Source organism: Coregonus lavaretus (genome assembly GCF_964263955.1).
Source record: "Coregonus lavaretus genome assembly, chromosome: 11".
NCBI classification, from domain to species: domain Eukaryota; kingdom Metazoa; phylum Chordata; class Actinopteri; order Salmoniformes; family Salmonidae; genus Coregonus; species Coregonus lavaretus.
In genome coordinates this window covers 9,148,362-9,170,925 of record NC_139998.1, presented here as the reverse complement: position 1 = coordinate 9,170,925, position 22,564 = coordinate 9,148,362, and the positions used below count along the sequence as shown (strand labels likewise).

Here is a 22,564-nt window from a genome sequence, read left to right as displayed (position 1 = left end):
AATGATCACTATCAGGTGGATGGATTATCTTGGCAAAGGAGACATGCTCACTAACAGGGATGTAAACAAATATTTCAAAAACATTGAGTGAAATAACCTTTTAATGCATATGGAATATTAATGGGATATTTTATTTCAGCTCATGAAACATGAGACCAACACTACATGTTGTGTTTATATTTTTTTGTTCAGCGTAATAAAAGGGGTTAGTCGTAGTAGAGCATACCAAGTACAAATAGGGGAGATTATACTTTTTTTTAAACAAGTATTTAGCTTATCGTGCACATTCACGAGAGTTTTACCATTTTAAATCGACCTAAATATGTAGAGAGATAAATTGAGCAAAAAAGAATGGGCATTTGGATCAAATATTGACAAAGAGAGAAGCCGAACACCCCTATTACCGCGCTGCCTGTAGCCTATTGCTAAAACGCAGACGAGGCGAGGCACTTGAGTCTGTTTCACACAAAACCACACCGGCGATACAGGACCAGAGACGCAACACGAGTGATGATGTCTGCCCCGTGCATGTGCTTCTGTCACAATTTCATTCCTTGAGACGCTTCATTCCGAAAAAGACCAACATCCCAATTTTACAGAAGACGAATCTATACTAAAGGTAAAAATAATTTAGAGGAAATATATGTGTTGGGCTGAATAGAATACTGTGGCAGTGCGCAGGATGTGGGCAGTATGATGAAATACCGCACATGGATGGCACTACAGAGGAGATGCGGCTGGGCGGGGAGGGAGGCATTAATTTATGTTCATTCCTAGAACAAATTGTCTCTTGAATAAATAACATGGCGCCAGGTATTCATCGGATCCATTGCTTTTTCGACATGTAGCCTATGTATTTAATCATGCATTTATGTATTCACATACGCATGCATGTCTAGCCTTTTTAATAGCCTAATTTAGCACTTTATAGTGGAATATGCCATACAGCGACGTATTCAATACGAACATGGAACGATTTCTTATTTCATCATAGATGGAAATGCACATGCACATTTAATACAGTAGTCAAATGTTATTATCGAGACAATCGTTCTGTATACAGGCTACAGCCTAGCTTACTACTCCACCTACACCCTAAAATGTACGTTTATTACCATTAACGTTTATTTGCGGATGAAATTAAGCCCATACGTAGTAAATGAACAAGTCTAATCTGGAAGTGGTCAAAGGAAATCATTTAATCACTTAAACCACGGGTCGGTCAAAAGCGATAGATAGACGGCTATAGTCTGCACCATTGCAACATTGTATAATTTCGGGTTTTTGGGGGGTTTCTTTTGTGCACAATGGGGATTTAAAAAACTATCGTCCGAAGCATGATCACATCACAACTATTATACTAATACATTAAGTGCTATATTCTGGGTCTTTTTTATTACATTTTTCGTTTGTTGGTTTTGTTGAGCTGGGAGGACAATGCGTGTTTGGGTTGGTATGCAAATTGCCTCGTGCTCAGCGTTGGGGTTCAATTATTTAGATGCGTGGATACCTGATCGTCTCGATATCAGACCTGTCATAGCAAAAGTCCATTCCATGTTTGGGTAAAAGTAAACAATAAATAGACAATGGCACATCCATAGATTTTGGTCACATTTGTCATATGAGGATTTCCTTGTGAGAAATTGATTATTCTAAGATATTCAGTTAATTAAAAACAGGAACACAAAGAATGTCCTTGCATTTATGTTATCATTCCTTGTCCTCAACAATTGCCCAAGGCAAGTTTTCTAACATGCACACACAACAGGTTGGAGACCATCCAGACTACAATGTCTGGCTGATGAAGTATGAGGGGTGATTCTATTCTAATCAAGTGTGATCACAGACTGTGTATAGGAAGGAAATTACATTAATAGAACTAGTTGTGGTTTAGTTGAAAAGAGGAATGGAAACTTGGTTTTTTTACACATCTAAACATCTAACAGTTATTGCATCCCCATGAATCATACACCCCCATGCTGTTTTCCCTGAAGTAATTAATATTGCATTTTGAAGATTTATATTGTACCCTAAGTAATTTTGTTTTTGGATTTCTTTCCCCTCAGGCATTTTGTGATAATGAAGAAATAAACAACTCCTTCTCAACCCTCCATCACACACCTCCAAGACAGATACTTTATCCAACCCCTGACAGACCAACTCTAAGCCCTTGCCTTGTACAGACAGTACCCTGAACTCAGAATAACTACCAGAACTGCACTGCCCCCACACCCCTCCCGCTACTAGCCCAAAGACATTCCGCCCCTCGCCCTGGTCTGCTTTATCAAATGCCCAAAAACAGCAAGGCCGTCAAGAGAGAGCTTGACGATGAAGTCACAGAGTCCGTCAAAGACCTGCTATCCAATGAGGACACGTGTGATGATTCCTTTAAGAAGAGCTCACTCATCGTGGGTAGCGGCGGAGGTGATGGGGAAGGGAAGGAGCTTAACCTTAACGGAGACATGGACATGGAGGACAGAGGCTCGGATGCAGAAGATGACGCAGCGAGGCCAGCCTGGAACAGCAAGCTGCAGTACATCCTGGCCCAGGTGGGCTTCTCTGTAGGCCTGGGCAATGTCTGGAGGTTCCCCTACCTGTGTCAGAAGAACGGAGGGGGTGAGTGGCTGTTGTGCTTATTGGTTAGGGTATAGAAGTCGCCTGCCCATGGGGTTAGGATTTGGGGAGGTTAGCCTGCCACCTCCTGCTGATCAACATCACAGTGGTCACATGACTGTATGAGTTTCTCTGTCTCCTCTTTTAGTAGCTAACAGCTAACCTGGTAACAATCACCAAATAACACAATGAACCACATTGCAATAGGCAACAATAACAGTAACCCCCCTAAATAACAGTTATTTTAACCACACAGCAACAACCAATAACAAAACACCTAGCACATCATTGGTGTCCACAACTACACCAGCACAACAACAACTTAATATCAACCAAAACACCATCCATAACTGAACCAATACAGCAACAATATAATCAAAAAACAGCAGAATATAAATAGCCAGAGAAGCTATTACAGCCTCCTGCCTTCTTAACCCCAGGAGTCTAGTTAATCTCCGTTACATTACAGACAGTGTAAATAAGGCATAGTGGCCGTCGCTGGCCGTCATACTAAAGAGGTCTGATCACGTCTCCATGTGTCACAAGACACGTGTCATCTACATGTCATGTGGAGTTCTACCTGGAGATGATCATCATCCAAAGCCTTTTACTGCTGGCTAAGTGAAAGCTGATTACTTAGCAGCCACTATTATGTCTAGCTCTCTCAGACAGTGTGGGCAGATACACAGTAATGACTAGCCCTAGTGGATGCGTGTTGTCGGTGTGAATCTTATTGGATTTCCCTGCCTGTATGTGTCTGTCTGAAAGGGTGTGTGTGAATGCATGTCTATGCATGTGTGGATCTGTAAATGGTTTCTGATAGGTTGTCACTAGCATCACGTTCTCAGTATTTAATGCTAACTGCATTTTGATGCAGAGCTATAAAAGCAGTTATACAAGTTATCAAAGCCGTTTCTTATGGGTGAGTGGGTTGAATTGTCTCCAAAATCACATCCTGAACATGCTTTTATGAATGAATCTAGCCTTAGTAACATGGCCTCAAGACTCACTAGTTCCACTGACTCAACCAAGCTACCAACCCTGCCTGGTTTACAAGTGGCATCAGTGGTTGTGACGTCAAAGGGAGGCACCCTGGCACAGCCTGGGCACCACTACAGGATGACTCAGTAGTTTTGTTTTTAAGGAGTGGGGAAAAGTGGGAAAGATAGGAGAAAGTGTCTCACATAGACAGTGGGTTGCTTTCGAACCCACACAGATAACAGTATTTATGTGTGAGGTATAGTGGCGACACTAACAAGAACACCCAGGCCACATGAGTAATTTATTACTCAAAAGTTATTAAAAAAGTACAAATTAAAAATAAAATTAAACATTTGAAAGAGGAGAGTAGTGCCAGGAGTATTTCCTGATCAGGTCACATAGTCAGGAAGTTGTGGGGAATAATAACATGTGCTTCTGTAATACTGTATTAAAAACCAATGCCAAGTCTTTATTTATTTATCATAAACTAAATCAAACCAAAGTTTATTGGTGGCGTACACAGATTTGCAGATGTTATCGCAGGTGCAGCGAAATGCTTGGGTTTCTAGCGCCAGGAGTGCATTAATAATAACTAGCAATACAACAACAACAAAAAACGCACATAATCCCCAAAAATGTAAGAAAGGAATTAAGAAATATTAGGAGCAGCAATGTCAGAGTCCGGAATATATACACACTGAACCCCAAAAAAAGCAACATGCAACAATGTCAAAGATTTTACTGAGTTACAGTTCATTTGTGAACCATTTCAGGAAACTAGGCGTATGTCGCGGGACACTACTTCACAAGAGAGACATTTGAACTGAAACTTAAATAAAAAAATCTAAATGCGTTTTTTGGCAGAAATGCCTTCTCGAACATATTAATTATCATGTGCCTTAATAACAAACTTGTATGCCATCTGTAAATACAGTGAGGGAAAAAAAGTATTTGTTCCCCTGCTGATTTTGTACGTTTGCCCACTGACAAAGACATGATCAGTCTATAATTTTAATGGTAGGTTTATTTGAACAGTGAGAGACAGAATAACAACAACAAAATCAAGAAAAACGCATGTCAAAAATGTTATAAATTAATTTGCATTTTAATGAGGGAAATAAGTATTTGACCCCTCTGGGCAAAACATGCCTTAGTACTTGGTGGCAAAACCCTTGTTGGCAATCACAGAGGTCAGACGTTTCTTGTAGTTAGTCATTAAGGTTTCGAGGCTGACGTTTGACAACTCGAACCTTAAGCTCCCTCCACAGATTTTCTATGGGATTAAGGTCTGGAGACTGGCTAGGCCACTCCAGGACCTTAATGTGCTTCTTCTTGAGCCACTCCTTTGTTGCGTTGGCCGTGTGTTTTGGGTCATTGTCATGCTGGAATACCCATCCACGACCCATTTTCAATGCCCTGGCTGAGGGAAGGAGGTTCTCACCCAAGATTTGACGGTACATGGCCCCGTCCATCGTCCCTTTGATGCGGTGAAGTTGTCCTGTCCCCTTAGCAGTAAAACACCCCCAAAGCATAATGTTTCCACCTCCGTGTTTGACGGTGGGGATGGTGTTCTTGGGGTCATAGGCAGCATTCCTCCTCCTCCAAACACGTTGAGTTGATGCCAAAGAGCTCGATTTTGGTCTCATCTGACCACAACACTTTCACCCAGTTCTCCTCTGAATCATTCAGATGTTCGTTGGCAAACTTCAGACGGGCCTGTATATGTGCTTTCTTGAGCAGGGGGACCTTGCGGGCGCTGCAGGATTTCAGTCCTTCACGGCGTAGTGTGTTACCAATTGTTTTCTTGGTGACTATGGTCCCAGCTGCCTTGAGATCATTGACAAGATCCTCCCGTGTAGTTCTGGGCTGATTCCTCACCGTTCTCATGATCATTGCAACTCCATGAGGTGAGATCTTGCAGGGAGCCCCAGGCCGAGGGAGATTGACAGTTCTTTTATGTTTTTTCCATTTGCGAATAATCGCACCAACTGTTGTCACCTTCTCACCAAGCTGCTTGGCGATGGTCTTGTAGCCCATTCCAGCCTTGTGTAGGTCTACAATCGTGTCCCTGACATCCTTGGAGAGCTCATTGGTCTTGGCCATGGTGGAGAGTTTGGAATCTGATTGATTGATTGCTTCTGTGGACAGGTGTCTTTTGTACAGGTAACAAGCTGAGATTAGGAGCACTCCCTTTAAGAGTGTGCTCCTAATCTCAGCTCGTTACCTGTATAAAAGACACCTGGGAGCCAGAAATCCTTCTGATTGAGAGGGGGTCAAATACTTATTTCCCTCATTAAAATGCAAATCAATTTATAACATTTTTGACATGCGTTTTTCTGGATTTTGTTGTTGTTATTCTGTCTCTCACTGTTCAAATAAACCTACCATTAAAATTATAGACTGATCATTTCTTTGTCAGTGGGCAAACGTACAAAATCAGCAGGGGATCAAATACTTTTTTCCCTCACTGTATTTCAAGCCTACCTTCAAACTCAGTGCCACTCAGTGCTTGACATCATTGGATAATCAAAAGAAATCAGTCAAGACCTCAGAAAAATAATTGTAGACCTCCACAAGTCTGGTTCATCCTTGGGAGCAATTTCCAAACGCCTGAAGGTACCACGTTCAAACAATAGTACGCAAGTATAAACACCATGGGACCACGCAGCCTAAATACCGCTCAGGAAGGAGACGCGTTCTGTCTCCTAGAGATGAACGTACTTTGGTGCGAAAAGTGCAAATCAATCCCAGAACAACAGCAAAGGACATGGTGAAGATGCTTGAGGAAACAGGTACAAAAGTATCTATATCCACAGTAAAACGAGTCCTATATCGACATAACCTGAAAGGCCGCTCAGCAAGGAAGAAGCCACTGCTCCAAAACCGCCATTAAAAAAAGCCAGACTATGTTTTGCAACTGCACATGGGGACAAAGATTGTAGTTTTTGGAGAAATGTCCTCTGGTCTGATGAAACAAAAATAGAACTGTTTGGCCATAATGACCATCGTTATGTTTGGAGGAAGGGGGTGCTTGCAAGCCGAAGAAAATCAGACATGGCAATCTGCACAAAGGCAATAAGGCCATTTTTAAACAAGGGATGAGCTTTTCTTAGTAATCTACTTGAGAACCATTTCAGGTTCAAGTAAAACGTTTGTTTAAGTGAAGCTTTGAGAGAGAGGTTTAGTGCTTTTATATTTAATAATCTCAGCCCACCCAGTTCATATTCATTATATAGATAGGCACACTTTATCTTGTCTGGTTTAGCATCCCAGATAAAGTGAAATATTTTTTGCTCATATGATTTGAAAAACGAATCATCAGGAGTAGGCAGCGCCATTAGTGAGTAAAGAGAGATATGACTAAGGAGTTAATCAGTGTAATTTTTCCATAAATAGACAGCTATTTACCTCTCCATGGTTGAAGGATCTTGTCTATTTTGACTAGTTTTCTATTGGAATTAATTGTAGAGAGCTCATTTATATATATTTTTTATATTAATATCAAGTATGTCTACTTCATCGTCAGCCCATTTTATAGGTAAACTGCAGGGTAATGTAAAAGTTGCATTTTTTTAAAGATCCAGTACGTAATATGGTACACTTATCATAATTAGGTTTTAGTCTAGAGAGGCCAGAAAAGTTATCTAGACCTTCATTGAGACATTGCAGGGATCTAGCTTGCGGACTTAAAACTTGAGCCATCGGCATACATGGACATCTTTGTTTTTAAGCCTTGGATTTCTAATCCTCTAATGTTGTTATTTGATCTGATTTGAATAGTTAGCATTTTGATGGCCATAACGAATAGATATGGTGACAGCGGACACCCTTGTTTAACGCGTCTTGACAGTTCAAAACTCTCAGAGAAGTAGCCATTATTTACTATTTTACACCTGGGGTTGCTATACATTACTTTTACCCATTGAATAAGAGACTCACCGAAATTGAAAAAATCTAGGTATTTATATATAAAATACAGTCTTACTTTGGGTGGTCCTCTGTAGCTCAATTGGTAACGCCAGGGTAGTGGGTTCGATCCCCGGGACCACCCATACGTAATAATGTATGCACACATGACTGTAAGTCGCTTTGGATAAAAGCATCTGCTAAATGGCATATACATTTTTAATTAATCAAAGGCCTTTTCAAAATCCACTATGAATACCAGGCCTGGCTTCTTAGATGTTTCATGTTGTTCTATTATTTCTAGTATTTGTCGTATATTATCTCCAATGTATCATCCATGTAAAAAACCTGTCTGATCAGGATGAACAATACCTGGTAAAACCTTTTTCATTCTGAGTGCTATGCATTTCGCTAGTATTTTTGCATCACAACATTAAAGTGTAAGACTGGACTGGATCTTTATATTTGCCATCTGGGTCTTGTTTTAATAGTAGTGAAATCAGACCTTCCTGCTGAGTACCTGACAGACTACCATTTCTCTAGAAGTAGTTAAAACAAGTTAATAATGGATGTTACCGATATGCCATAATGCCCCGGGGATTTCTCCAGACTGAAAGGATTTAATAGCCTCAAAAAGTTATTCCTGGCCTTCGCACTGATCTTTTTGTGAATTTGTTAATTTTTCATTCCTCCAGTTCTTTTTGTTTTTTCTCTAACTTGTTTTGTATCTCTGTAATACTGTTTCTATTTCTATCTACCTGCACTATTAGTTCCTGTATTTTCCAGAAGTAGTCAAGACGACCAGCTTGATTAAGTCTCCTCCATGTATATCTCACTAGGTCAGGGTTTTTTAGTCTCCAAATATCCACTATTTCTAATGTGTCCATAATATTTGTGATTTCCTTAAGGGCACAGTGATGATAGTTTGTAGAGTGATTTCCTTTACTGTCAATTGAGGTACTTAACACTGTGTTATAGTCTCCCACCATAATGATTTGATCGTTTGTTGCCTGTAAATTCAATAGATTGGTATAAATATTTTTGAAGAAGTATGGATCATCCTGATTTGGACTATATAGACAACGTTGACATCAGCAAACCACTCTCCAAAACGATGCCATACATGCTGACTGCCATCTGCCCGGTACAGTTGAAACCGGGATTCATCTGTGATGAGCATGCAGAGGACCTTACCTGAGACACTTTATGACAGTTTTTGCAGAAATTCTTCGGTTGTGCAAACCCACAGTTTCATCAACTGTCCGGTGGCTGTTCTCAGACGATCCCTTAGGTGAAGAAACCGTATGTGGAGGTCCTGGGCTGGCGTGGTTATACGTGGTCTGCGGTTGTGAGGCTGGTTGGACGTACTGCCAAATTCTCTATAACTGCATTGGAGGCGGCTTATGGTAGAGAAATGAACATTAAATTCTCTGGCAACAGCTCTGGTGGACATTCCTGCAGTCAGCATGCCAATTGCACGATCTCTCAAAACTTGAGACATCTGTGGCATTGTGTTGTGTGACAAAACTACACATTTTAGAGTGGCCTTTTACGGTCACCAGCACAAGGTGCACCTGTGTAATGATTATGCTGTTTAATTAGCTTCTTGATATGCCACAACTGTCAGGTGGATGGATTATCTTGACAAAGGAGAAATGCTCTCTAACAGGGATGTAAACTCATTTGTGACTGACCGGCTCGATTCGGTCATATGTTGAAATTGTGTTTTTTACGTTGAATAAAAGTAGAGAATATTCCGCTCCAGCCATTACCACAAGCTCATCCTCCCCAATTAAGGTGCCACCAACCTCCTGTGTTGTTCACCCATTCAGCATCGTTCACACCCTCTTAAGCCTTCACCCCACCCATCTCTTTAAGAATTCACATGAGGCCATGTGCTAAACAGAGTGAGTAAGGTAGTGTAGTAAACAACCAAAGATTTCAAGACTAAAAGTGTTGAAAGTAGTAGCAAAAAAACACTTTATCTAGTTCTAGGCCTATATCCAAATCTGAGTTTGGTGCAGGTCATGTTGTTCTTTACATTACCATCTCTGGTAAACACACACTATATCAAATAAAATCAACATTTATTTGTCACATGCACAGGATACAGCAGGTGTAAATGGTACAGTGAATTGCATATTTGCATAGTAGCAATATCAGAAATAGAAAGTGTCCAGATAAATATTTTATAAATATTTTATAGTTATTAGATGATTCTTACCCAGACAAATGTTGCACAAAGACTCACAGCTATAATCGCTGCCAAAGGTGATTCTAACATGTATTGACTCAGGGGGCTGAATACTTATCTAATCAAGATACTGTGCCTTCAGAAAGTATTCATACCCCTTGGCGTATTACACATTTTGTTGTGTTACAGCCTGAATTCAAAACGGATTAAATAGATTTATTTTTCACCCATTTAGCCGATTAGAGCTGTGAGTCTTTCTGGATAAGTCTCTAAGAGTTTTGCCCACCTCGATTGTACAATATTCGCCCATGATTATTTTCCAAAATCTTCAAGCTCTGTCAAATTGCACCCGGCCACACTACAGTGTGTATGACCCCATTGATTCGTACAGTTTGTAACACTCATCTCCCATCCGAATGCTTGAAAATAACAATGCAAAGTAACAAAATGTGATATCATATCACGTAAAAGTGAATTACTTAGGCTTTAGGAAATGCAACCAACTACAGAGATTGATTTACATGTTTACATTTGAGTCATTTAGCAGACGCTCTTATCCAGAGGGACTTACAGTTATTGCATTCATCTTAAGATAGCTAAGTGGGACAAACAGATATCACAGTCATAGTAAGTACATTTTTCCTCAATAAAGTAGCTATCATCAAAGTCAGAGCTAGTAAGGGGAAAAAATAAAATAAAAAGTTAAGCGCAAGTTTTACTTTTGTATTTGGAATGTGTGTGCCTGAAATGGTCAATTGATTTTAAATGAATAACTATGACTTACAGTATGTTGGGTCTGTTTTCACAGGCTTCACATCATATCCCCCCTTCTTTGCCTTGGGAAAGCTGATTTTGTATCACAGCATTCCTGCCGCGGTGATTGCCCGGGAAGCTGTGCAGACAGAGTAGATGTTGAATTTTCTAAAATGTCCATCATTACAGCTTGATGATAGTGGAAAGACAAAAGGAGATGGAAAGTCAAATAATAATACCCCCTTACCCCCTAATCATCATGATCAGCCCCAATGACACAAGATACATCAACTGTAAGACAACAACCCACACAATGGAATGGCAAAATATGATTTTCAAGGATAAATTACAAATACAATACACAACGCAACTACTTTTGTGGACAACATTCCTTAATGTCAGCTGTATGCTGGCAGTTCTCAGACTCAATGTAGGGGGCTTAGGGATGGAAGAACCAAAACCATATAGTGACTATCAGGTGTGTTACAGAAAATATACTGTTCACAAGTTAAACCAGCCACAGCCACCGTGTCAGACTCATCAAACTCTAATACTTACATTATGTGGAGTAACTACAATGTTGTTGATCTATCCTCAGTTTTTAACCCATAAGAGTCTAAGCCCTGTCTAAGCCGGGGGAGGGGGAGGGTTCTACTAAGCTACAGTACATTTGGAAATTATTCAGACCCCTTGACTTTTTCCACATTTTGTGAAGTTACAGCCTTATTCTAAAATGAGTTAAATTGTTTTTTCCCCTCATCAATCTACACACAATGCCCCATAATGACAAAGCAAAAACAGGTTTTTAGAAATGTTTGCAAATTTATTCAAAATAAAACACTGAAATATACAGTGATTACAGCCTCGAGTCTTCTTGGGTATGACGCTACAAGCTTGGCACACCTGTATTTGGGGAGTTTCTCTCTTCTCTGCAGATCCTCTCAAGCTCTGTCAGGTTGGATGGGGAGCATCGCTGCACAGCTATTTTCAGGTCTCTCCAGAGATGTTCGATCGGGTTCAAGTCCGGGCTCTGGCTGGGCCACTCAAGGACATTCAGAGACTTTTCCCAAAGCCACTCCTGCGTTGTCTTGGCTGTTTGCTTAGGGTCGTTGTCCTGTTGGAAGATTAACCTTCACCCCAGTTTGAGGTCCTGAGCGCTCTGGAGCAGGTTTTCATCAAGGATCTCTCTGTACTTTGCTCCGTTCATTTTTCCCTCGATCCTGACTAGTCTCCCAGTCCCTGCCGCTGAAAAACATCCCCACAGCATGATGCTGCCACCACCATGATTCACAGTAGGGATGGTGCCAGGATTCCTCCAGACCTGACGCTTGGCATTCAGACCAAAGAGTTCAATCTTGGTTTCATCAAACCAGGGAATCTTGTTTCTCATGGTCTGAGAGTCCTTTTAGATGCCTTTTGTCAAACTACAAGCGGGCTGTCATATGCCCTTTACTGAGGAGTGGCTTCCGTCTGGCCACTCTACCATAAATGCCTGATTGGTGGAGTGATGCAGAGATGGTTGTCCTTCTGGAAGGTTCTCCCATCGCCACAGAGGAACTGGAGCTCTGTCAGAGTGACCATCGGGTTCTTGGTCACCTCCCTGACCAAGGCCCTTCTCCCCCGATTGCTCAGTTTGGTCGGGCGGCCAGCTCTAGGAAGAGTCTTGGTGGTTCCAAACTTCTTCCATTTAAGAATGATGGAGGCCACTGTGTTCTTAGGGACCTTCAATGCTGCAGAATTGTTTTGGTACCCTTCCCCAGATCTGTGCCTCTACACAATCCTGTCTCGGAGCTCTACGGACAATTCCTTCGACCTCATGGCTTGGGTTTTGCTCAGACATGCACTGTCAACTGTGGGAACTTATATGGTCCTCTGTAGCTCAGCTGGTAGAGCACGGCGCTTATAACGCCAAGGTAGTGGGTTCGATCCCCGGGACCACCCATACACAAAAAATGTATGCACGAATGACTGTAAGTCGCTTTGGATAAAAGCGTCTGCTAAATGGCATATTATTATTATTATTATTATTATATAGACATGTGTGTACCTTTCCAAATCATGTCCAATCAATTGCATTTACCACAAGTGGACTCCAATCAAGTTGTAGAAACATCTTAAGGATGATCAATGGAAACAGGATGTACCTGAGCTCAATTTCCAGTCTCATAGCAAAGGGTCTGAATATTTATGTAAATAAGGTATTTCTGTTTTTAATTTGCAAAAATGTCTAAAAACCAGTTTTTGCTTTTTCATTATGGGGTATTGTGTGAAGATATTTAATCAATTTTAGAATAAGGCAGTAACGTAACAAAATGTGGAGAAAGTGAAGGGGTCTGAATACTTTCAGAATGCACCCTATATGGAATTGTTTTAAGGTCATACCAAGGATAATTTTGCTATTTGATTTTAAGACTCCTTGAAGTATAAAAAAATATATAAAACAATTATTTGATGAAAAATATTATTTGGCCTTACTGCTATTAGCCCATACAAACGCAATTAATATCAGATTCACTACGTGGAACAACAGGTAGTGCCCCAAAAAAATATCTAAAGGAAGTTTGTTCTTAAGTGTCTATCCTATATCTGAGAGGTATAAGAAAGATCAGGAAACCTGTATTAACTGTATTAAATTCACCATTGGCCTCATGGTGAAATCCCTGAGTGGTTTCCTTCCTCTCCGGCAACTGAGTTAGGAAGGACACCTGTATCTTTGTAGTGACTGGGTGTATTGATACACCATCCAAAGTGTAATTAATAACTTCACCATGCTCAAAGGGATATTCAATACCCATCTACCAATAGGTGCCCTTCTTTGCGAGGTATTGGAAACCTGGTCTTTGTGGTTGAATCTGTGTTTCAAATTCACTGCTCGACTGAGGGATCTTACAGATAATTGTATGTGTTGGGTAGAGAGATGAGGTAGTCATACTTTTTTAAATGTTAAACACTATTATCGTACACAGTGACTCCATGCAACATATTATGTGACTTGTTAAGCCAATTTTTACTCCTGAACTTATTTAGACTTGCCATAACAAAGGGGTTGAATACTTATTGACTTAATACATTTCAACTTTTCATTTGTAATTTTTGTAAAATGTAGAAAAGCATAATTCCACTTTGACATTATGGGGTATTGTGTGTAGGCCATTGACTGTATATTATTAGAAAAGGTGTGAACAGCAGTAGTTATGTAGGATGAGCCATGACTAGAATACAGTATATACATATAAAGTGGGTAAAATAGTATGTAATCATTATTAAAGTGACCCGTGTTCAATTACTCTTTGTACATAGGGCAAAGCAGTCTCTTGCAGGGTATAGTACCGGGTGGTAGTCGGCTAGTAACAGTGACTAAGGTTTAGGGCAAGGTACTGGACGGAGGCTGGCAAGTGGTGACTATTTAACAGTCTGATGGCCTGGAGATAAAAGCTGTTTATCAGTCTCTCGGTCCCAACTTTGATGCACCTGTACTGTCTCCTCCTTCTAGATGGTAGCAGGGTGAACAGGCTGTGGCTCGGGTGGCTGAGCTTCTTGATGATCTTCTTGGCCTTCCTGTGACACCGGGTACTGTAGATGTCCTGGAGGGCAAGCAGTGTGCCCCCGATGATGTGTTGGGCTGACCGCACAATCCCGGTTGCGGACGGTGCAATTGCCGTACCAGGCGGTGATACAGCCCGACAGGGTGCTCTCAATGATGCATCTGTAGAAGATTGTGAGGGTCTTGGGGCCAATATAAAATTATTCAGCCTCCTGAGATTGAAGAGGTGCTGTTGTGCCTTCTTCACCAAACCGTCTGTGTGAATGGAACATTTCAGGTCATCATTGATGTGAACGCTGAGGAACTTGAAGCTTTTGACTCTCTCCACTGTGGCTCCGTCGATGTGGATGGGGGCATGCTCTCTCTGCTGTGTCCTGTAGTCCATGATCAGCTCCTTTGTTTTGTTGACATTGAGGGAGAGGTTATTTTCCTGGCACCACTTCACCAGGGCTCGTTCCTGCTCCCTGTAGGCGGTCTCGTCATTGTTGGTAATCAGGCCTACCACTGTTGTGTCGTCAACAAACTTGATTGAGTTGGAGATGTGTGTGGCCACTAAAGGTTCAATAAAGGTTGAATAACGGTGAAAAACTATCAGTGGGGTTGAAAACATGTTGAGCCAATATGAGAGAAGATACAGTAGGTTTCAAATAATAGATGAATTGCCAATGTGCTTTGCTTCCTGGTTGACAAGTAGGCCTATCTGCCATTCCGGGACAGCGAATCTTGGTTTTGGGAGGCTGAAACCAGAGAATTTTCCTCAACCAGTGACTTTTCTTCTGTTTTCCTTAAAGGCAAGCCAGACAAAACAACCTTTGTTTTGAAACTATAGCTTATTGTCAGATGTGATATCCTTATTTCTGATTCACCAAGATTGACTTTGCAGTTGCCAGAATATTAGTTTGAAGCAAAACAGTTAAAGGCTTGGAGGTTTGTTTTTATTCAAGTGATCTACTGGCTATACATTGTATTAATCTATTCCAGTTACTTTTGGCAATATGGCTCTGGCAGTAAAAACATACAAAGATTATAGTACATGCTAAATGCCAACCACAATTTCCTTTGAACAAAGGTTTTTGTATTATCTCAATCTACCATGTGTCTTCCAGTTGCAGTCTCATGTCTTCTGAGTATGTCCAGATGCCCTGAGAGTATCTTCACAGACAGACAGACCCTGTGTTTTACAGAGCTGTGCTATTATGGGCTGTGTCTTAGTAATTCTCCCTGAAGCTGTCTATAAAGGAAATAAGGAATGTAATCTCTCTGATGTGGACTCAAGTAGCCACAGCTCAATTTGGGTAATTTGAGACCTGAGTAAATTCCAACTGGATATACTATTTGGTGACACCACACACCATGATGAGGAAAAATTACCAGAGTCATGCTAGGACACACTGAGGCAGAAACTGGTGTGGTGTGCAGTCACTACATGGTGTGAGAGAGAGAAAGAGAAAGAGAGAGAAAGAGAGAGAGAGGGAGAGAGAGAGAGAGAGAGAGAGAGAGAGACCGTTTCTGACACTGTTTCTCCTTCTCCACAGGGGCGTACCTGGTGCCCTACCTAATCCTGCTGATCGTGATTGGCATCCCCCTGTTCTTCCTGGAGCTGTCAGTGGGGCAGCGGATCCGCAGAGGCAGCATCGGGGTGTGGAACTACATCAGCCCTCGTCTGGGGGGCATCGGGTTTGCCAGCTGTGTGGTAAGTCAGGGGCACTACCACTACCACTGTGGGCACCACATCTTAGAAAAAGGGGAAAGCACACACACACGAGAAGGATTTTTTGTGTTCATACACACACACACACACACACACACACAGAGAGAGAGACAGACAAAGGAAAATAATTGAGAAAGGACAAGCTGCTTTAAAGAGTAACAGGTTAGAGCAGAGGAAATTCTGGGTTTTAAATAGGGCACTGACACCTTTCTGCGAACTAACTGGCAGCACATGTTGGTTGAGCATGGTTTAATGTAGATCAGTGTTCTGTATTCAGGGTCTGTGTTGTTTAACTAGTGTGTTGCCTTGGCCTTGCTCCTCTGGGGTTTAGGTTTGGGTTGCTGTCAAGTTGCTGTGAAGATGTTTTTATTGATAAAAGCATTATAACGATAACTTTAGATGGATTGATTGTGTTCAGGTAGTAATGATTTGGATTGTGCACAGCAAATTTGTGGTTAAAACTTCTGTGTTCAGAATTCCCTGATTGGTGATGTGGAGGTGGGGAGAGGGCATTCGTGGCAGGTGTGCCCCCTACCCAACTCTATGGTCACGTGTGCCCTCTATATAACGCTATGGCCAGGTATTTAAACGGGCAGGTTTGAGGGCATCTCTTTTCAATCCGGGGTCCTTCACCAAGACAAAGTTGAGCAGTTGGGCACGTCATACAACTCTCACACCAAAAAACAGTATGCATCATGGAAATAGAAGCCATACAAACATACTCTACAGACCACAGGAGGTTGGTAGCACCTTAATTGTGGAGGACGGGCCCGTGGTAATGGCTGGAGCAGAATTAGTGGAATGGTATCAAATACATCGAACACATGGTTTCCTTGTGTTTGATGCCATTCCATTTGCTCCCTTCCAGCCATTATTATGAGCAGTCCTCCCCTCAGCAGCCTTCACTGCTACAGACCCACTGGCTAGTCCATCCAATTCAAAAAACCAAGTCTCATGTCAACAACTGTCAGTCATTCCATGCCATATATCATCTCCATCACCTGAATATATAAAGACTCTTAAACCAAATTGCATCTCGGCCTCTGCCTGCTCTCTAACAATAATCTGACAGTAGATGGGCATCACCATAACCCAGTTGTAAACCTCAATCAGTTACACTCGGTGTTGAGGTAAAAGTGTTGTGAGTATTATATCTGAGTGATGATTCTAGTGGGGTTGACACCAGTGGGATTGAAATTTAATCAACACTTCATGGTGTGGTTGTTGAGTTAATTTCCGTCTCATTATCCTATTTCCTAGCATGCTTTGTTGCAGGTAGATTTTTATAATAGTAAAAAAAAATATATATATATATATATATATATATATATACAGTGAGGGAAAAAAGTATTTGATCCCCTGCTGATTTTGTACGTTTGCCCACTGACAAAGACATGATCAGACTATAATTTTAATGGTAGGTTTATTTGAACAGTGAGAGACAGAATAACAACAAAAAAATCCAGAAAAACGCATGTCAAAAATGTTATAAATTGATATGCATTTAATGAGGGAAATAAGTATTTGACCCCTCTGCAAACATGACTTAGTACTTGGTGGCAAAACCCTTGTTGACAATCACAGAGGTCAGACGTTTCTTGTAGTTGGCCACCAGGTTTGCACACATCTCAGGAGGGATTTTGTCCCACTCCTCTTTGCAGATCTTCTCCAAGTCATTAAGGTTTAGAGGCTGACGTTTGGCAACTCGAACCTTCAGCTCCCTCCCAGGGACGGCTTGTTCAATAGGGCGATATGGGCGACGCACTGCCAAACGGGAAAAGGAAGGGATTTTTTTTCTAATCAATTATAAAAAATAAAATAAAAAAATTAGATTTTTTTTTTATAAATTTATAAAAAATTATATCACGGCAACAGCAGTTATCAGTGTTCACGTCTGATCTGCCAGCCACTAAATGTCAAATCAGGCTAAAGTCGTGCTTCAAATGGCCCCGCCCGTTTTTTGGGCGATTTCAGTCAGGTTGAAAATCGCCCAGAAGTCTCTCATAGCCTGTCATGTAAAATCTATTTTTTTCACATTTCAAAGCTTTCAATACATTCTCTATGGGTGTCTGTGGGCTTGCACTTACGCGCTTTCGTCATACGTGACGTAACGTTGAACGTAACTAAGACAATGGCGGCTATCAGCGTCTATGTTGCGACCTGCAGTGTGGCGTTATTTTATGTTTTTAATTTGTAGACTTAGTTTACAAACATTCTGCAAACATTCTGCTTTGGACTGATCTTCGGTTTTGGACTGATCTTGTTGATCGTGTACATACCCGCTACGAACGGACTAAATAATGAAAACGCTGCTGGCAGAGAGGTGGAGCCGGCCACCTTCACCCTGGTCAGAGCGGACCGCGATCCTGGTAAGAGAGCTCTGTACCCCGACATTGAACTGCTTTCTGTGTCATTGAACCTTACTATTGTTGATAAAACAAGTTTACTGGAGAACGGAGAAAAAGTAGAGACTTTTGGACAAGGTGGATAATTGTATAATATAAGGCAGTTTATTCAGAGGTAAAGATATCTGCAATCGCGTTCACGGACCCGTTCGTCAAACTCTTAGGGAGCTATAAATCAAGCCCCATTACTTACCATATCAGATAAGAGAAATTGCTGCAGCTACATATATTTTACATCCTGGCCCTACATAGTTCACTATTTGCATCACTTACCAAAATATTACATGTGGTCATATATGCTTGGAAAGTGGAGATGCCATAGAACGTCAAAAAAGTAAACATTGCTGGAGACACATTGCGTTTGCTAGCGAAGAGATTTGTTGTGGCAAATGAACTTGGGCTGGGAATTGCCAGGAACCTCACGATAAGATATATGCATCAGCATTGCGAGTCTCATGATTCTATACGTATTGCGATTCGATACTGTGATTTTATTGCGCACCATATGTCTGTTGCAGAGGGATCAGAAAGCCATGCGAACGAGTTTTGATCAGTCATGGAAATAAAAGTGCTGAAAACAAATTGGCTCCCAATGTGAAAAGATTGAGAACAAGCTATGAAGGAACAATAATGGTGTTTTGGTGCAGGTACAGCCAACTAGCGCTAAAATATTGCGATATTGTCAATACAGTATATCGTAAAGTATCACTATGTAACTCGATTTCTTTCACCCCAATCCCTCAAATTAACGGTAAATAACTGAATTGTTTGCCCCACATTTAGCTAAGATGATTAGCTAGCCAGCTAAAATGTTTTATTTAGTTAGCAGTCGCATCTACAATAGTTTACTGTCAATAACATGTCTCCAAAAATGACGTGGTGTCTCCAATTGTGTTGACATTTTACAATTGCAATGCGCATCCATGAGTATCCACTTTCTGTAGCTCAGCTGGTAGAGCATGGTGCTTGTAACGCCAAGGTAGTGGGTTCGATCCCCGGGACCACCCATACACAAAAATGTATGCACGCATGACTGTAAGTCGCTTTGGATAAAAGCGTCTGCTAAATGGCATATTATTATTATTATTATTATTATTATTATCTGAAGAGAGCCCCGAAACATTGTGTGCAGACATTTTATGCAATAAATGAAGTAGGTTCAATCTAGTAGTTCTGATCTTCTGATTGGTCCTGATGAGTTGGGCGAGGTCCCCTCCAGGCTACTGTCACTGTTGCATTGGCTCTGAGTCGGGTTCTCTGTCTTCAAATGTTCAGCCTAAGAGAGGGGATTTTTGTGTGTGTGTGTGTGTGTGTGTGTTTAACAGTGATGATGTGTGTGTGTGTGTGTGTTTAACAGTGATGATGTGTGTGTGTGTGTGTTTGTGTGTGTGTGTGTCCTCAGAGCAAGAACTCGTGAGTTGGAAGAACTGAGAGGCCTATGGCGTGGGTGTTGTCCTTGGCCACCTGCTGACAAGGCTGACAAGATAGGACCCTTTTGTCCATTGTTATTGGATAGGAACATAACTTATAACCAGCTCCTGACCTAAATATATCTTAGCACAACATTTTACTCAACATATCATATTCCATATTCACTATAACAAATATATTTACTACGACATTAGCAAGAACCGCCACATCCTCAGCCGGCTAATCCAGTGTGTGAAGTTTTGCGGAGTGTTTGAGTTAGCTTTGCGAGGCAAAGATGAAACTGAGGGCTCCACCAACCCTGGTAAGCCAACACTTTTGAGATCAGTCAATAAATGCTTCTGGTATTGACTTATATGCTGCCCCTGTCTTCATGTTGTTGCTGGACATATCTTTTTTTAAATGTGTGTAGGTCACCTAAATCATCAGAAAAATTGCCCCTCCTGAGAATTTTTTCAGGAGCCGCCACTGCTCCCTCCACAGATTTTCTATGGGATTAAGGTCTGGAGACTGGTTAGGCCACTCCGGGACCTTAATGTGCTTCTTCTTGAGTTGATGCTAAAGAGCTCGATTTTGGTCTCATCTGACCACAACACTTTCACCCAGTTCTCCTCTGAATCATTCAGATGTTCATTTGCAAACTTCAGACGGGCATGTATATGTGCTTTCTTGAGCAGGGGGACCTTGCGGGCGCTGCAGGATTTCAGTCCTTCACGGCGTAGTGTGTTACCAATTGTTTTCTTGGTGACTATGGTCCCAGCTGCCTTGAGATCAATGACAAGATCCTCTGGGTTCTGGGCTGATTCCTCACCGTTCTCATGATCATTGCAACTCCACGAGGTGAGATCTTGCATGGAGCCCCAGGCCGAGGGAGATTGACAGTTATTTTATGTTTCTTCCATTTGCGAATAATCGCACCAACTGTTGTCACCTTCTCACCAAGCTGCTTGGCGATGGTCTTGTAGCCCATTCCAGCCTTGTGTAGGACTACAATCTTGTCCCTGACATCCTTGGAGAGCTCTTTGGTCTTGGCCATGGTGGAGAGTTTGGAATCTGATTGATTGATTGCTTCTGTGGACAGACTTTTATGCAGTTAACAAACTGAGATTAGGAGCACTCCCTTTAAGAGTGTGCTCCTAATCTCAGTTTGTTACCTGTATAAAAGACACCTGGGAGCCAGAAATCTTTCTGATTGAGAGGGGGTCAAATACTTATTTCCCTCATTAAAATGCAAATCAATTTACAGTTTTTTTTTGTTGTTATTCTGTCTCTCACTGTTCAAATAAACCTACCATTAAAATTATAGACTGATCATTTCTTTGTCAGTGGGCAAACGTACAAAATCAGCAGGGGATCAAATACCTTTTTCCCTCACTGTATGTTTCTGCATGCACATTGATTGATTAATTGATCTAAGATAAATAACTAAACATTTTCTAAACTAATCCAATCTGTAAGTGGTTGGGCTTATTGCACCCATTACTGGGGTTGGGTTTATTGCACCCATTACTGGGGTTGGGTTTATTGCACCCATTACTGGGGTTGGGTTTATTGCACCCATTGTTCCAGTTTAGATGGTTTAGGTGATTTAGTTTAAGTTCCTAACCATAGCACTCATTCTGAATGCAGATTATGGGTGATAAGAAGTTCCAATTATTGAATATCCTCCCTATGGCTGGATTCCAATAGGAATTACAATTTGCAACACCCATGTCTCTGTCACAAGTCGGAATTTGCAACACCCACAGTGTTAGGGATCCAACCCTCTGGGGGTATTAGTTTATCAACACCTTGAAAAGTGTTAGTTGAACACTATTTTGGTGGGTCATATATAATTTCTAAGAAAGTGTTGAATTTAACATTGTGGGTGTTAAAATTCTGATCTCAAATTTGCTGTGTGTGGATTCAACACTATAACTTTTTGTTCTGCAGGTGTGCTTCTTTGTGGCCCTCTACTACAATGTGATCATTGGGTGGAGTCTGTTCTACTTCTCCCAGTCCTTCCAGCAGCCTCTGCCATGGCACGAGTGTCCCCTGGTCAAAAACAAAACGACTATGTGTAAGACACACACACTCACCTTCATCCAGCACATGCTCACACCTTCATGACACAAGAGGCAAGAACTATACAGGTGGCTCTTCATAACTAGCATACAAGTTCATAAAAAAGCATGTAATAAAGTCATAGTGTTTAGATACCCCCCAGTGAAAGTGATACAGTAAGGCATTAGCCATACTATAGTCATACAGTAATCCATTATAAAGTGTGCTCTAGTTTAATCAGTAACAACCACCGTTTTGTCTGTCCCTCCTCCCTCCAGTTGTGGTGGCTGAGTGTGAGAAGAGTTCGGCCACCACCTACTACTGGTACCGTGAGGCTTTGAATATCTCTGACTCCATCTCTGAGAGCGGAGGCCTCAACTGGAGGATGACCATCTGTCTGCTGGCCGCCTGGTCCATGGTCTGCCTTGCCATGATCAAGGGCATCCAGTCCTCTGGGAAGGTGAGAGAAAGAGAGAGAGAGAGAGAAAGAGAGAAAGAGAGAGAGAGAGAGTGAGAGAGTAAAGGGGGGGGGGGGAAGCTTATTAGTTAGTTACTGTATACCTGATAGACCTGGCCTAGTTGGTTAGCCATTGACCTGTTAGCCGTGTGTGTGTATAGTTAAACGACACCGCCGTTTGGCCTCAGTGATGTCCCTTGACAGGTCTTCCTAATGATAACTGACTGGAAATTATCTGGAGCTCATGTGATCCGGGTTTGGATGTTACTGTAGCCAAGTTGACAGTAGCATGACTAGCATCCGGACGGATTTGCCCAACTGGCTAACGTTACCGTCTTCTTTAGCAGGTCATCTTGATCCTTTATCCAGGTTTTCTCTTGTCATATGACTACTATTAGCTAGCCAGTTACAAGGTCAGAGTTAAGGTCGTTGGTTAAATAACTCAATTTTTTTTAAAAGGCTTTAATCCCCATCGGAAAATTCCATTATGATAACGTCACTGTTGTTTTTAGCGTTAGCCCTCCATTCC

General features: G+C 41.5%; 1 protein-coding gene across 1 annotated transcript in view; it reads left to right on the top strand.

Annotated features, from left to right (window-relative positions):
• Nucleotides 1–448: 448 nt before the first annotated feature.
• LOC311137456 (sodium-dependent neutral amino acid transporter B(0)AT2-like) overlaps nucleotides 449–22,564 on the top strand; it is a 60,780-nt gene continuing 38,664 nt past the window's right edge. Inside the window, exons 1-5 of the mRNA XM_084171972.1 lie at nucleotides 449–619; nucleotides 2,067–2,616; nucleotides 15,527–15,684; nucleotides 21,468–21,594; nucleotides 21,857–22,038. Of these exons, the coding sequence (XP_084028098.1) occupies nucleotides 2,289–2,616; nucleotides 15,527–15,684; nucleotides 21,468–21,594; nucleotides 21,857–22,038 (795 nt within the window). The 5' untranslated portion in view covers nucleotides 449–619; nucleotides 2,067–2,288. The remainder of the gene's footprint in view (nucleotides 620–2,066; nucleotides 2,617–15,526; nucleotides 15,685–21,467; nucleotides 21,595–21,856; nucleotides 22,039–22,564) is intronic.